The 16,069-nt window shown below is 39.1% G+C and overlaps 1 protein-coding gene across 1 annotated transcript in view; it reads left to right on the top strand.

The window, feature by feature from the left end:
• The window catches only part of LRP1B (LDL receptor related protein 1B), a 1,704,605-nt gene that overhangs the window by 1,087,441 nt on the left and 601,095 nt on the right, over positions 1–16,069 (top strand). The window contains exon 24 of the mRNA XM_054723549.1: positions 14,528–14,725. Within this exon, the coding sequence (XP_054579524.1) occupies positions 14,528–14,725 (198 nt within the window). The remainder of the gene's footprint in view (positions 1–14,527; positions 14,726–16,069) is intronic.

Below are 16,069 nucleotides of genomic sequence, written 5' to 3'. Positions count from 1 at the left end.
TGCAACCAAACCCAGACCCTGCTGTCTGCAGGCTGAGGCATTATCCACTGAGTCAAACCGGCTAAGGCAGGATATGACATTTCTTAGCCTTCCAGCAGCGGACCTTCATTTTTTTCTCCAGAAGTGTGGTGGAAAAACCATAGATCACCTTTTTGGATTCTTATTACCCAAGTTACTAAGAATATTACCAGTGGCATACAGGAAGCTTAGCCAATGTGCAGTCAGAAAAGGTGTTTCCTCTATAGTTCACACCAATCGAGGGCTGGGCCCTGCCCAGGCCTAAAGCCTCTGGCAGAAGCTTTAGGCCTGGGCAGGCCCCTCCAGCTCCCTCTGATCACTGGCTCAGCCCCTGCCCAGGCCTGCCCAGACTGAAAGCCTCTTGGGCAGGAGCGGACCCCCAGCTCCCTACAATCAATCGCAGGGGGTCTGCTCCTGCCCAGGCCGAAAGCAGACCCCCAGCTCCCTTCCCAGGTGATCAATCACAGGGGGTCCGCTGGTGTCCCAGGCCGAAGAAACCCCCAGCTCCCTGCAATCGATGGCAGGGGGTCCACTCGTGCACCAGGCCAAAGCCTCCGGCAGGTTCGCTTGTGCACCAGGCCAAAAGCCTCCGCCGGACACCCAGCTTTCCGCTTTCGATGGCAGAGCAGACACCCAGCTTTCCGCTTTCGATGGCAGGGGGTCCGCTTGTGCACCAGGCCAAAAGCCTCCACCGGACACCCAGCTTTCCGCATTCGATGGAAGAGCAGACACCCAGCTTTCTGCTTTCGATGGCAGGGGGTCCACTTGTGCACCAGGCCAAAAGCCTCCGGCAGGTTCGCTTGTGCACCAGGCCAAAAGCCTCAGCCGGACACCCAGCTTTCCGCTTTCGATGGCAGAGCAGACACCCAGCTCCCCACTTTTGATGGCAGGGGGTCTGCTCACCACGCCCACCATGGATAGAAAGCGGGGAGCTGGGTGTCTGCTCCTGCTCCAGGCCAAAAGCCTCTGGCGGAGGCTTTTGGTCTGGTGCCAGAGTGGACCCCAGCTCCCTGCAATCCATCGCAGGGGGTCAGCTCAGGGTGCCTATGTATGCAAATTAACCGCCATCTTGGTCGGATTTATTTGCATACTCGCTCTGATTGGCTGGTGGGCATGTCTTGGCTGGTGGGCGTGGCTTGGGAGTAGCAAAGGTGCAGTCAATTTGCATATTACTGTTTTATTAGGTAGGATGTAATGATTTTCATAATTACTGTTTTTATGTTATTTAACTATAAATCTTATTTTTCTTAGATATCCCAATACTTAATTTTTTCAGTTCCTTACATCTTCCCTCTTTAACACAAATACATATATTATTAAACACTTTTTTCTAAAGTATTTGTTTCTTTGCTCTTTGCTAGGCAGCTCCCTTGCAATATTCCAGCATGTTTCCAGTATCATTGGAAAGAACATTATAGCATTCCTTTTTATTTTCTCTTATAATTACCACCTACTGGTACATTATGTCCACTGACCAAACCTTAATTCTCAGATGCCTCTTGGAGAACTCCTTCTCACTCTGAGGACTTCTGTTATCACCTCAAATCTGATTACTGTGGACTTTACATCAATAGCTATTATCGCTTTCTTACTATCCGATTCATTTCACCAGATATAATCAAGTCACATCAAATTAGTTGGCTAAAATGTACACTTTCTTTTTGCCCTCAATATTCCATAGTTATCTCAATGGTTCCAATTTTCTTCTGGTCTTTAGGATCACAATCTCAATTTATCTTTGACTTCTCCAGTTCTTTGTTCCCCTCTTTCTCCATATTTTAATCGTTTTTCTGCACATCTCTTGGATTCAACCCTCTTTCAATTGAGTAGCATCAGTACCACAGCAGAGTCCAGATTTTCTTGTGTTGTAATGATGGCAGTCTTCTCTATTTGCTGTCATAATTTTATTTTTCCAGGATATGAGGAGAAGAATATTGAAACTTAAAGGAATATAGTCTTTTATTAACAAGGGAGAGGGAAATCCAAATCTGGATAATGAGAATTAAAGGAAAGCTGTCAGTAATATGGTCAAGAATAAAAATTGAAGGAAAAAAAATAATAAGCAGATGGTTACCTTGGTGAATAATCCTATATAATGAAAGCCTAATATGCTAAGTGTCTGGTCATCCATTCTACCAATCAAAGTGTGATATGCTAATGATATACTAAGGCTGCTCAGCCACTCACTATGATGTCCACTTGACCACAAGGGGGCAGACACTCCAACTGGTAGGCTAGCTTGCTGCTGGGGTCTGGCTGATTAGGACTGAGTGAGACAGGCTGGACATGCCCTGGAGACCTCCCACAGTCCCTCCCCGGCTGGCCAACCTCCCATGTCCCTCCCTGGCCCTGATCATGCATCGGTGGGGTACCTCAGCCTGACCTTTACGCTTTCACAATCTGGGACCCCTTGGGAGATGTCAGAGAGCTGGTTTCGGCCCAATATTGCAGGTCAGGCCAAGGGACCCCACTGGTGCACAAATTTGTACACTGGGCCTCTAGTAGAATATAAAGTGAGATTAGGAGAATGAAGCTGTGTGGGGGGATGTAATCTGGCCATCCACTCCTTTACTTATTTTAATAAAATGACACTTTAACATAGTCTGAATCCATGATTTTAAGGTAACTTTCTATTATTTATGGATAGAAACACAAATTCTTCAGCCTGCTATTAGGGCCTTCTATATTTCTGTTTATTTTATCTCTGCAACCTGATGTTTCATTATCTTCCACTCTGAGTTTCCACTCCAGGAATGTTATTACTGTTTCATCATTAGTAATGATAGTAATGTATAGGGGGCAAGGTTGTATTAAGTACTTTCATAGATATCACTTTATTTTACCGTTTCCTTTGTGTGCTGTTTGTTGTCATCTATGATCTTTCAGGATGACAATATTGTCTACATTCCCCTGGAAATTTGAATTCTATACTCTACTCAAAATTTCCTCCTCTATGAATCATTTCTTCAAGTTAATTATTATAATACTGTATTGCTAATACCTATCATTCATTAAGCATCTGAAAACCCAACAATAGTGTGGTGAAGACTTAGGGAGGGAGAGGTGGAAGTGGGTGGACATGAGCAAAGGAGGGGGATTGAGGGATATCTGCAATAGTGTCAACATTAAAACATTTTAATAAAAAATAAAACTAAAATGTGATGGGTAATTTATTTATCATAATAAAAACATAATATGCTAATTAGACTGGATGTCCTTCCGGACAAAGCCGGGGTTGTGAGGGAAGCCCAGGTTCCGGGTGCCAGAGGGATGCTGGTGCTGGCAGCCGGGGGAAGGAAGACCTACTTTTGCATGAATTTCATGCATTGGGCCTCTAGTCCTCTATAATAAAAGCCTAATATGCTAAGTGTCCGGTTGTCCAGTCATCCGTTCAACCAATCAAAGTGTAATATGCTAATGATATGCTAAGGTGGCTCAACTGCTCACTATGACATGCACTGACCACCAGGGGGCAGACACTTCGACTGGTAAGTTAGCTTACTGCTGAGGTCCAGCCGATCAGGACTGAGCAAGACAAGCGGACATGCCCTGGAGCTTTCCTGTGGTCCCTCCCCAGCTGACCAACCTCCTGCATCCCTCCCCAGCCCCAATCATGCACCAGTGGGGTCTCACGGCCTGGCCTTCACCCTCTCACAATATGGGACCCCTCAGGGGATGTTGGAAAGCCGGTTTCGGCCCCATGGTGGAATGACCAGTTGCTATGATGCACACTGACTACCAGGGGCAGACGCTCAAAGGAGGAGCTACACCTTGGTGGTCAATGCAATCCCACAGGGGGTGCGCCACTCCACCAGAAGCCGGGCTCATGGCTGGCAAGTGCAGTGGTGGTGGCAGCAGCCTCTCCAGCCACCGGCAGGCACCTGGGACTCATGGGGATTGGGCCTAAGCCATCAGTTGGATATCCCCTGAGGACTCCTGGACTGCTAGAGGGTGCAGGCTGGGCTGAGGGACCCCCCGCCCCCGACTGCACAAATTTCGTGCACTGGGCCACTAGTAACTTATAAGAAACTAATTGGATGCCCTAGCTGGTTTGGCTCAGTAGATAGAGTGTCAGCCTGTGGACTGAAGGGTCTAGAGTTTGATTCTGGTCAAAGGGCACATACCCGGGTTGCAGGCTCGATCCCCAGTAGGAGGTGTGCAGGAGGCAGCCAATCTATGATTTACCCTCATCATTGATGTTTCTGTCTCTCCCTCTTCCTTCCTCTCTCTCTAAAAATCAATAAAAAAATTTAAAAAGAAACTAATTGGATATTATTACTGTGATTTGATACCTATGCAAACAGACACAGAAAGATTACTTCATTTACTTGGGACCTTGTGACTAAGAGATAGTAGAGCAAAGTTATTTTTAAAATTTTCTTATTTATTGATAATTTTTCTGTTAATATCACTACCTTTTCTTATTGATTTGTAGGAGTTAATTGTATGTTCTAAATTTTAGACATTTCAAATATTCTTTCCATGTTTTAATTTTAGTCATGTTGACCTTTTTTATACTATTTCTCTTTATCTTTCTGCTTCCCTCACTGACTTCTTCCTTTTCTTTCTTTTCCCCATAATAATTTTTTATCTCTTTAATATATAATGTATTCTGGGCTAACTACTCATTGAGTCTTATAATTAGTCATTCACTCATTTATGTCATCATAAATATTTATTAAATGCAATCTAGCAAAAGTCAATGGGATATATCCTAGAAATTAAAAGTTTTTTATTCAATCCTTTATCCCAATACCCCAATGAGTTCTCTCTCTCGTCACACACAACCCAAATTCCGATTCTTTCTACTTATTAACAGAAAGAATAGATGACTTTTTAAAAACTAGAAATATAAAGCAGAGCTATTGAGAAAAAAATATCCAGAAATTTCCAGGAAAATAATTAAGAGGAGAAAAACAAATAAACAAAAATAGCTTGCAAGAAAAACTGATGGACAGCTGGTGACAAAATCTTATAAATTCATAGGTTTGAGTATTAGTTGAAAGCCTATCTTTCCCTTCTTTCTCTAGATCCTGTCCTCTGCCTTTATGTATGTCGCACTTCAGTAATATTTCACTACTATTTATTTTCAATATAACTATACTAGAGGCCCAGTGCATGAAATTTGTGCATGGGGGGGGGGTTGTCCCTCAGCCCAGCCTACACCCTCTCCAGTCTGGGACATCCCTCTCACAATCTGGGACTGCTGGCTCCTAACCACTCACCTGCCTGCCAGCCTCATAGCCCCTAACTGCTCCCCTGCTGGCCTGATTGATGCCTAACTCCTCCCCTGCCTGCGTGATCATCCCCAACTGCCCTCCCCTGCCAGCCTGATTGCCTCCAACTGCCCTCCCCTGTGGTGCTGAGGGAACTGGGGGACTCTGGCTGGATGAGGGGGGCTGAGGGGCCTGGGTTCTGCTATCTTGTGCCTGTGGGCGCTGCCATCTTGTGAGGGTGTGGTAGTCAATTAGCATATTCCCTCTTTGATAGATAGGATATAGGTGAAGGAATGGAAAAAAGGAAGTCATAATATATATTGAACCAGAGAAATGATAGATCACTTACAATTCATAAGTTTCTACAGTGTAAAAAATATATCAGATGATGGGGAGAGAGAAATAAAAATAAATTATTAAATACAAAAAAAAGAAATAAGTAAAAACTGTTAAATATCAGAAGATAAACATTGTAACTACATACCACTTTTTGTTTAATAAATGTATATATAATAAAGAATCAGGTGTTATTCCTGTACAATTGCTGGTTGTAGTATTATACTAACAATTTACTGTGAGAGTACTGTAGAGAGACTTATTTTCTTAGACAAGTCATCTACTGCTTTCTTATTCTGTTTGTAAAAATCATTATGAGAACCTGTAGTGGGACTTAAAGAAAATGGAATTATATGTAGAACACTACAGTCTTGTGAGTATTTTTTTACTAGTAAAGCTACTTGTGATATACCGTACTTTCCGGCGTATAAGATGACTGGACATATAAGATTTTCCTGGGTTAAAAAGTCATTTTATATGCTGGAAAATATGGTATATTGGACTATATTGATGGGATTAGATATAATGGATTAGATATATTGGACTACCGTATTTTCCGGTGTATAAGATGACTTTTTAACCCAGGAAAATCTTATATGTCCAGTTGTCTTATATGCCAGAAAATATGGTACTACATTTAAAAACATGAAATTCATCACCATAAAAAATGTAAATTGTAACCACTTTGTTTTGTACATCTGTCATCTTATGATATGCTAAAGCAGAAAAATTTTAAGCCAGTTCTAAATTAAAAGTGTAATGTGCTGGTTTGAGCTGTTAAGTTCAGTCATTTCTGAGACAGGAGCTAGTGTACTAGAAAAATTATCAGAAAACTATAAAAATGAATGACTACTTCATATTTTGCTGATATTCATTCTAAATTGAGTTTGCCTCCAAAGAACATAATATACTACATCAAAATTGGTATACAACAGAAATTTCTTCATTGTGTTTTATTTCCAAACTAGAGGCCTGGTGCACGAAAGTTGTGCACTTGGGGGAGGGGGTCCCTCAGCCCAGCCTGTGCCCTCTGCAGTCTGGGAACCCTCGGGCGATGCTTTACTGCCGGGAAGTGGGCCTAAACTGGCAGTTGGACATCCTTAGAGCTGCTGCGAAGCTTGTCAGCTGTGAGCCCAGCTTCTGACTGAGCGGGACTCCCCCTGTGGGAGCGCACTGACCACCAGGGGGCAGCTCCTTCATTGAGTGTCTGCCCCCTGGTGGTCAGTGTGCGTCATAGCAACCACTTGTTCTGCCTTCGGGACGAAACCAGCTCTCAGACATCCCCCGAGGGGTCCTGGATTGCTAGAGGGCTCAGGACAGGCTGAGGGGCCCGACCAGTGCATGGTTGGGGCTGGGGAGGGGTGTGGGAGGTTGGCCAGCTGGGGAGGGACTACAGGAGGGCTCCAGGGTGTGTCCAACCCATCTTGCTCTGTCCTGATCGGCCGGACCCCAGCATCAAGCTAACCTACCAGTCAAAGTGTCTGCCCCCTGGTGGTCAGTGCATGTCATGGCGAGCAGTTGAGCAGCCTTAGCAATTCATTAGCATATTATGCTTTGATTGGTTGGATGGCCGACCGGACGACTGGACACTTAGCATACTAGGCTTTTATTATATAGGATATTTTATATATAGTTTTATTTTTTATATATAGTTTTATTTATAAAAAACTATTATAAGACTTGGAAATTTTACGTTCAGTCTTCATGATTTCCCACTAGCATATGAAATTACATATTGGATTATTCATTACAACTTTTTTATTCTCTCAAATAAAGAATCATAATTTAATAAACCAACATAAATCTAAAAAGTAGTGAGGCATTGGAGAAGTTATCAAGATTCAGAGTTCAAATATGATTTTTAATATATATATTTTTTATTTTTAGTAACTGGTTTATTATAGTTAAGCAAATCAAGTAGCATTTATCAAGCAACTATATTCTCAACACAAAATGACTTAAGTACAAGAACTTGAAAGGCTTTGAAGAGTTTTAGTAAAACACCCAACAAGATGTTTTAACCACCATCCATTCTATTATGAAATCTTCCAAAAATATTTGAAACCAATAAATAATAGTGCATTCACAATCAATATTTTAAAAATATTGAAATTTTGTTATTCATGATACAAATCTCTTTTTTGTTTTGTTCATCCTCACCCACATTTCGCTGCTTCCCTGAGTTTGTTTCTATGTATTTGATAGAACTGTATGTCTCCTGGCATTGGTAAAGTGGCCTTGTGTAATAGGTGTCCTGTAGGACCCAGGTGCAGCCTCCCCATTCACCTGAGCTGGGCATTCCAGGTATGCCCCTGTGTGGGCTGTGTGCACTATTCTGTTGTAGTTGAGTCTTGATTGCTGTTGGCATCACTGGGAGAGATTTACCCCCAGGCCAATCAGCTGCACAGAACAGCTATGACTGACTACAGGGGAGGAGTTGCTGTGCAGGAGTGAACCCTATGAAGCCAGACTTACTTCCGTGGGGCTTTGGTGCTTACTGGGTCTGCCCCATGAGTGTGTAGGTGGTAGGGATGTAATCTAGCATAGTCTTAAGCTGTCCACTGGTTGCACTGGCTCTGGGGCCTGCGGGAGGTGCAAAGTCAGCCACTGCCTGTGCCCTGCCTGGGGCCACCCAGTACGAGCTTCAGAGTGATTTATAGATGGCTGCTACTTGTGTTGAGCTTGGAGGTGTCCAGGAGAGGCCAAGCTGTGAACCAAGGCTAACTGCCACTAGTCCTGGGACTGGGGTCACTTAGCAAGAGGTAGGGGGTACACAGAGGCCAGATGCTGTTTGTGTGAGAGATTTTAGGAAAGTTCAATGCACGAGGCAAGCGAGCCTTTGGAAACAGCTTGGATGGGCCCGCAAGTAGGGTGGAGAGGGGCCTCAGAGAATCAACAGGGTTGGGCAAACAGTGTTAACCAGGTTGATGGAGAGTTAGGTATGGGGCCCACCTGTTAGCTCTGTTCAGGTGAGAGCTCAGCAAAGGAACAGTGACCTCTGCCAGCACTTTTGTCTGGCAGAAAGCTCACCCTGATGCCAGACAATTTATTTATTCCCCATATGTCCCTGTTCCCTTTCAAGTTGCTGCCCCAACACTGGAGCTCAGAGGGAGTGAGTCCAAGTAAGCCTGTGCTAGGACCCTTTAAGAAAAACTTCTTGAGACTCCAGCAGCCTGTGTCACTTACCCACAGTCTCCACTGGTTTTTACACCCAGAAGTTATGGGGACCTTTCCTTCAACTAGAACCCTGGGCTGGGGGGTCTTCACAAATATTTTAGAGCGTGCATGACCAAAAATGTTATTTTATCTTAAAAACCGAGACAAAAAGACCTAATAATTTTAGTGACTTTCCTTTATTTGTATCAGAGGCAAATGCAGAATCTAGGCCTTTACTCTAGAATCCTATTTCAGTTGTAAAAGACAAGTCAGTAATTTGTGGTTCAAAAAAAATATACTTTTGTGGTTGGGTGGGTGGAAAGAGATCAACCAAAGAACTTGTATGCATGCATGCATAACCCATGTACACAGACAATAAGGTGGTAGAGGCCTGGGGTGGTGGGGTGAGGGTGGGCTATAAGTGGTCAATGGGAGAAAAAAGGGACATGTATAAGACTTTAAACAATAAAGATTTTTAAAATATATATATTTTCTCAAATATGGCATACAAGTAAGAGCAATAAGTCATCTTTTAAATATTGTTATGGTAAAAACGAGTCCTCCTGAAGGGAAAAAACAGGTTTTACAGTAATTGTCCTACTGAATTACCTTGTTCAGCATATATGTCATGCCTAAACAATTCTTGTGTTTATGTTTCCAAAAGCTGGAAACGATAATTCCTTCTTTTATAGGTTTAATTTTTATTCTTAAGAATAACTAATCTTGCCCTAACCAGTTTGGCTCAGTGGATAGAGCACTGGTCTGCGGACTCAAGGGTCCCAGGTTCGATTCTGGTCAAGGGCATGTACCTTGGTTGCGGGCACATCCCCATGGGGGTGTACAGGAGGCAGCTGATCGATGTTTCTCTCTCATTGATGTTTCTAACTCTTTATCCCTTTCCCTTTCTCTCTGTAAAAAATTAATGAAATATATTTTTAAAAGAATAACTAATCTTAATAGGAAAATATATACCAATGCTTAAAACTTGTACCAATGCAGAATAAAGTGAAAATTTGTTTTGTTCCCACTCCTGAATCCCAGTCACCAGTTACCATGGCAGAGATAAGAGCATTCCTTCATCAATCCTTTAATAATTATTTTATGATTTACTTTTATATAGGTTTAGAAAAATCTTTTATTTTTTTAACTTAAATGTTAGTGTAGTATGTGCACTGTTTGTATATGGCTATTTTCTATGTACAAAGTATTGGTAAGTATTTCATATTAGCACACATATAGTAATCACATTAATGTATGTGGCCAAATAATATTATACTGAATGACTGTACTATATGTTATTTATCCAGATGCCTATTGATGAAAATTTATGTTTTGCATCTTTTGCTATTACAAACAATATTGCAAAGAATTTCCTTGCTCATCTGCCACATACAATGAATTTCTGACAAATGGACTTACTTGGTCAAGGGAGATAGATATATAGATAGATTTTTTTATGGTTGCCCAGTGGTTCTCCAACTAGATGATAATAATTTATAGTTCCATTATCAATATGTTGGAGTGCCTTTTGTCTACACTTTAATTGATACAGTGTCTTATCAAACATTTTCATTATTTTAAAATCAATTTATTATTTTATGAAAGAAATTGAATACTTTTTATAATGTAAAAGTTGTTTATGTTTTTCTTTCTATGAATTATTTGTTTTATACCCTTTACCTTTTATTTACTTGAGTATTTTCTTCTTGTCAATTTATAGGAGCTCATGTGTAATAGAGAATTTAGTCCTTTGTTATATGGCAGATATTTAACCAAACTGTGCTAGTTTGCCTTTTGACATTTTTTACATTGTTTTTGTCCTATAATTTTTTAAAACATACATTAAACATTATTTTTGATTTGTGTCAAACTAAGACAGGCCTTCCTCATTCTGGAGTTCTAAAAATATGTTTTATGTTTACTACTAACACTTTCGTGGTTTTATTTACTACATCAAAATTTTGGCATCATCAGGAAATTTTTTTTTTTGTGTTAAGTCAGAAAATCTTCCAACTTAATTTCTTCTCCAGGTTCCCTAAATAGTCAGTACCAAAGTATTTTTCTATTGAAACAATAATATATTTTAATACCAGTTGAAGTAAGTCACTATTATATATATTTATCCTGAAATTCTTCTGGTGAGTTATACTTTTTTAACATATCCTTTAGAATTATCTAGTATTATTTTAAATAATGGTTGTTGCAATTATTTTTCGCCACAGAAAATTTATAAATTAGGCAGAAGCAAGGTCTTTGGGATGTTGTTGTTTTTAATCTAATAATACTATATACCTTTCCATATTTGATGTCTTTCTTTCTTTCATTAGTGTTTTAAATTTTTTTCATATAATTTTTTTTTATATTTCTTAATAATTTTATTCCTGGATTCCCTGTCTTTTGTTGTTGTTGTTATTAACGTGTATTCGTTGTCTTCTATTTTGTCTTTTCAGAAGCTATTATATGTAAGAAGGTTAGTGATTTTGTCTAAAAATCTGTAATCAAGCCCTTTCTCTAGCCCTTGTTGCTGGCATCCACTGCTCTGCGTTCTGTCTCTGTTGTTTTGCCTTTTATCAGAATGTCATAAAAATGGAATCATATAGGATATAGACTTTTGAGCCTATTTTTTTCACTTAATATACTGCATGCCTGTTTGTTTCTTCATTCAGACCCTCCTCCTAGGTCTTAACAGTGTTCTGAGGGGGTCCTGAGACCAAGTTGTACTCCCATCCTGCTTTTTTAAAAAGTGATTGTGGGATGTGCCCCTTAGTTGTATTATCTCCTTTGAGAACTGTTCCTGTCAGCCTTCTTTTACATCTTCTGTTTGCATGCATTCATCAGCCCTTCCTCTTACACTCTGGGTTTTTATCACAGATGTCTTCCAGTGTTAGGGAAGAAGAAACTTGGATTTCTTTTCTTTTGTCTTCTCTTTTTTTTTTTCTTTATGGATTTTTTTCTTCCTCTGGTGTGATATTCCTAGGGCAGGGACAGTAACACATTACCTTGCAATTTTAAAACTATACGTTCTTTAATAGGTATTAAATATAAATTTCTCTAGCAAATAGCTGCTGCACTGATAATTTAGTGCTTGACTAAGGGCGAGCTGTAAACCAAAGGATGGGGAAGCTGTTCAGAGCTGAAATGTCCCTAGTTTTAGTACATGCTAAGAAATATCTTATTTCCTTTCACAGAATCATCTTTTCAGCATTTTCTCTTATGCAATATCCCCTTTGCTTATTCCATTGAGTAGTCTTTGGAATATAATATCCATAATAATTATTAAACATATATTAAGATATTATTAAGTATTAATACTTTAATTATCAATTACCATAATAACTATGTTATACATAAAAAATGTTGAGGGTCAGGACGTTAAGTAAACTTCTACAATGTACACAGATAGTTGATAGCAGAACTCTGTCTTACACCTGCATTTTCTCACTCCAAGTCTATAACTTTTTTACTACATCACTGTAACCTCCACATTTGTATTTACTGGGACAGATTTCAGCTTACAAATCACATTTGCATACATTATTTAATTTGATTCTGTTAACAGTTTAAGTTAGATTGAAAGTAGATTATTGTTAACCCCATTTTACAGGTAAGGGCACTTAATTTCAAAAAAGGCAAATAATTTTTCAAAAGCAAAGAGTTGTTTCATAGCCAGAGCAGAAAATCAAACAGGGCTCCTAATCCGTATCTTTCTTTTAAATGACAGAACATCCAATCATTTTTGGCATTAATAATGATATATTCTGATTTAAAATGTTATGAGTATTTTTTCTATTGAGAGCCATTTGAAACTATTGTGTTCATGTTTAGTGTCTTGTATCCATTAGCTATTGTCATAGTGATGTTATCACTGTGCAATAAGTAACCACAATAGCTAATTGATCACAATACACATAGTTTGCTCACAAGTTCTCAGGCCTTCTGAGCAATTCCTGTGGTCTTGACTGGACTTACTGATGTGCTACACAGTCAGCTGCAGGTCTGTTGGTTAGCTCTACTGATCATGGCAGGGCTCTCTCCCATACTATCTATCATCTAGTTTCTGGGGATGTATTCAGTTTCTCTCCACATTTATTCATTAAAAAAACCCAACATTTAATTAAAGTGCTGGGAAGAGCTTCCTAAAGTATATTCATGTCCAGTGGGAAATAAAATGGCAGCAACTCCCCTACACGAAGGGTTGCCAGCCAAGGTTCACACCCTTCTGAACCTAGGTTTACATGTGTTCTTCCTCTGGTGCTTGGTCTTAGGGACATCATAACAAGCAAGACAGGTGAAACCCGTGTTTTCGTAGAGCTTATTATCTAGTGAGGGAAATAAATGACCAACAAGTAAATACTGGCTTTAAAATATACTTCAAACAGAATAAATAAGCCATGGTGATATAATGGAGATGGGTCTTAATTAGATAACTAATCAGGAAAGACCTCTCTGTAAAGATAAGTTTAATAAGAACAGTAAACCTGTTTGCAATTGATAGAAACCCAGTTCAAATTAATTTGAATTGATAAGTGCATTGGCTCACCTATACAAAGTGTGGGGTGTGCATAGGAGATCTGAAGGAGGGAACTAGTCTTAGGGGTAATTGGAACTATAGCTTTGAATGTTCTTAGAACACAGTCTCTGCCCAGGTCATCACTGCTTCATTCTCTGTGACATTTTTCTCTTCTACAATACTACAAATAGGTTTCTTCAACTTACAAGAACATTAATATTCACAACATTAGCCTTAGACATTGGTGACCTAAAAGGAAAAGAAAGTAGGTTCCCTCATCTTGAAAGCTTCTCTCCAAGTTTACAAACCCATTAACCAGACTTAGATCTTACAAACCCATTAACCAGACTTAGATCTTACAAACCCATTAACCAGACTTAGATCTTACAAACCCATTAACCAGACTTAGATCTACCTCCTGGGAGGATCACTGTGGACAGGGCTGATTATAGCAGCTCACTTTCAGAGGGTATATCTACATTTGGGATAGGAAAACCAATTTTTCTAAAGGGAAGTGCAGAGAGCTGACACTAATATGAAAATGGGGGAAATCTTTGCAAGCCTGGCTCTCTCCCTCAAAAATATATTCATCAAACAAAATTCAAGTGTAAATTATAATAGTATGTTGGCCAGTAGTTGGTACAGAGCTTGATACATTTTTTAAATAATAACAATTTTTGGTAACTTTGGGTATTTAAACTTTTTTTTCAAGTACAAAATATAAAACTTTAATCTTATTTCTGTTTTTAAAGCTTCTTGCTTTCTTTCCACTCAGGCCTGATCTAGGCTTAAAGACTAGTGGGGATGAGTGTACGCATGACTTTCTTTGACTGTGGAGAACATTGAATCTTCATTCTATGGGGACCGCTTCTTAACTTTACACCCATCAGTTGTGTTTATAGAAATCCTCTTCCTATTGGATCTTTCTCCTTCAGATGGACCTGTAGGCATGTGATGAGCTGAGTGGCAGAACTAGTTTTAGCTAATTCTTAGCATTTTCTGTGGTTTTCCTGAGGTTTGGATTGTCAGCTGGAACTTCATAAAAACAGAAAATCTTCCATTTTGTCTTTGAATTACAATAATTTATACCTTATTTTATTAAATACAATAAACCTAAATTATTCAAGTGTTTTTCTTTTAATTTTGGGGAAAACTTATTGCTTCTTTAATGACAGAATAATATAATAAATTATACTTTTGAATGAATGGATTTTGACCTCAAGCATTTTATTACACTTACCAAAGTACATGAATATTTTCATAAATTTATTAAAAATAAATTTAATTTCAGATCCCTTTGAAGCATTCATCATCTTTTCTATTCGCCATGAAATCAGAAAGATTGATCTTCATAAAAGAGACTATAGTCTACTTGTTCCTGGATTGAGAAACACAATAGCTCTTGATTTTCACTTCAATCAAAGTTTACTTTATTGGACAGATGTTGTAGAAGACAGAATATACCGAGGCAAGCTTTCTGAAAGTGGAGGTACATATGTTACAATTTTAACTTAATGTTTACTTTAGTTTTGAACTGCAAATTCCAGAAAAATATATTGTAATCAAAAGAAGTTTTGATTAATCTTTGGCTGTTGGTTCTTTATCTCTTCCCTAACATATGTAAAGCCAGTGATGTCACATATACCTGTGAGAATATGTTGGGGGAGTGAGTGGTGAAGGCCTGTGGTATTCATTCCATTTTTAAATTGTGGGCTTTACCACTGACATGTGGTGAAGAAATTTATTTATAAGGAAAAAAGTGACTATCTTCTACAGGCTAACAATTATATTTGTGAGTTAAAAAAGTCGATTTTATTTTGTTATAATCTTACAGACTATCTCAAAGAAATGGTGAAGGAATTTTTGCAAAGACTGCTAATATGAGCTTATTATTTTTGCCATGTTTTGACTTATCTCTTCTTTGTAATCTAGGCTTTTCTTAAGTAGCAAGTCTTTGAGATGAATATATATATATTTCTTCTTCTTCTTGAAACTGTTATATCTGTGTAGCAGTTCAATGCCCAGATATTTCTATGAAATTCAAAATTCCTCCTTAAGTCACATTTGCACTTTGGGGAAAAATGGTAATATTTAAGCATATAGTATGGTTATGATGGGTGAATTTGTGTCCTGTGTCATATTGCAAGATGCCAATTTCAGATGATGGATTTAGATCTATGGCATTAGATGTTTAATTGTTTAAAAAACACACTTAAAATGTCTAACTACAATCACTGGTAATGACATAAGCGATGAAGGGTTATCCTGTGAGACAAAGGTGTTTTTAAAATATTCCATTTAAATTGTGAAAGAAGCTAAGGGGTGGATAAATAAGAGTATTGGTGGACATTACCAAGTTACTTATTTTTATTTAGACGACACTAATGCCTTCTTCTGTTATTTGCAAATGTGTAATATCTTGCAAATCTTATGGCCTAGGGATGGGGGTAAAGGGAGTGTGATTTGGGGTTATCTCCTTTCAGGTTAAATGCAATGAAATCTCTCCTATCTGTCATGCTTCTAAAAATAGTGGGTGCTAGTGACAAAATAAACTGATGAACGAAGTGGATCCAGACACTCGAAGCATGGAACAGAGAGCGGAATCTCAGAGGGAAGGCAGGGTGGGTGGGTGGGAGATAATCAACCAAAGAACTTGTATGTATATATGCATAACCCATGGACACTGACAATAGGGTGCTGAAAGCCTGGGGTGAGGAGCAGGGGTGGGCTGGAGGGAGTCGAGGGGGTGAAGGGGGACATATATAATACTTTCAATAATAAAGAATTATTTTAAAATAAATAAGTGAATAAATAAATAAATAAATAAAATAGT

This window comes from Eptesicus fuscus, chromosome 11 (genome assembly GCF_027574615.1).
Source record: "Eptesicus fuscus isolate TK198812 chromosome 11, DD_ASM_mEF_20220401, whole genome shotgun sequence".
NCBI lineage: Eukaryota > Metazoa > Chordata > Mammalia > Chiroptera > Vespertilionidae > Eptesicus > Eptesicus fuscus.
The sequence above is the reverse complement of the archived record's forward strand: the minus strand, read 5'-3'. Positions and strand labels throughout refer to the sequence as shown.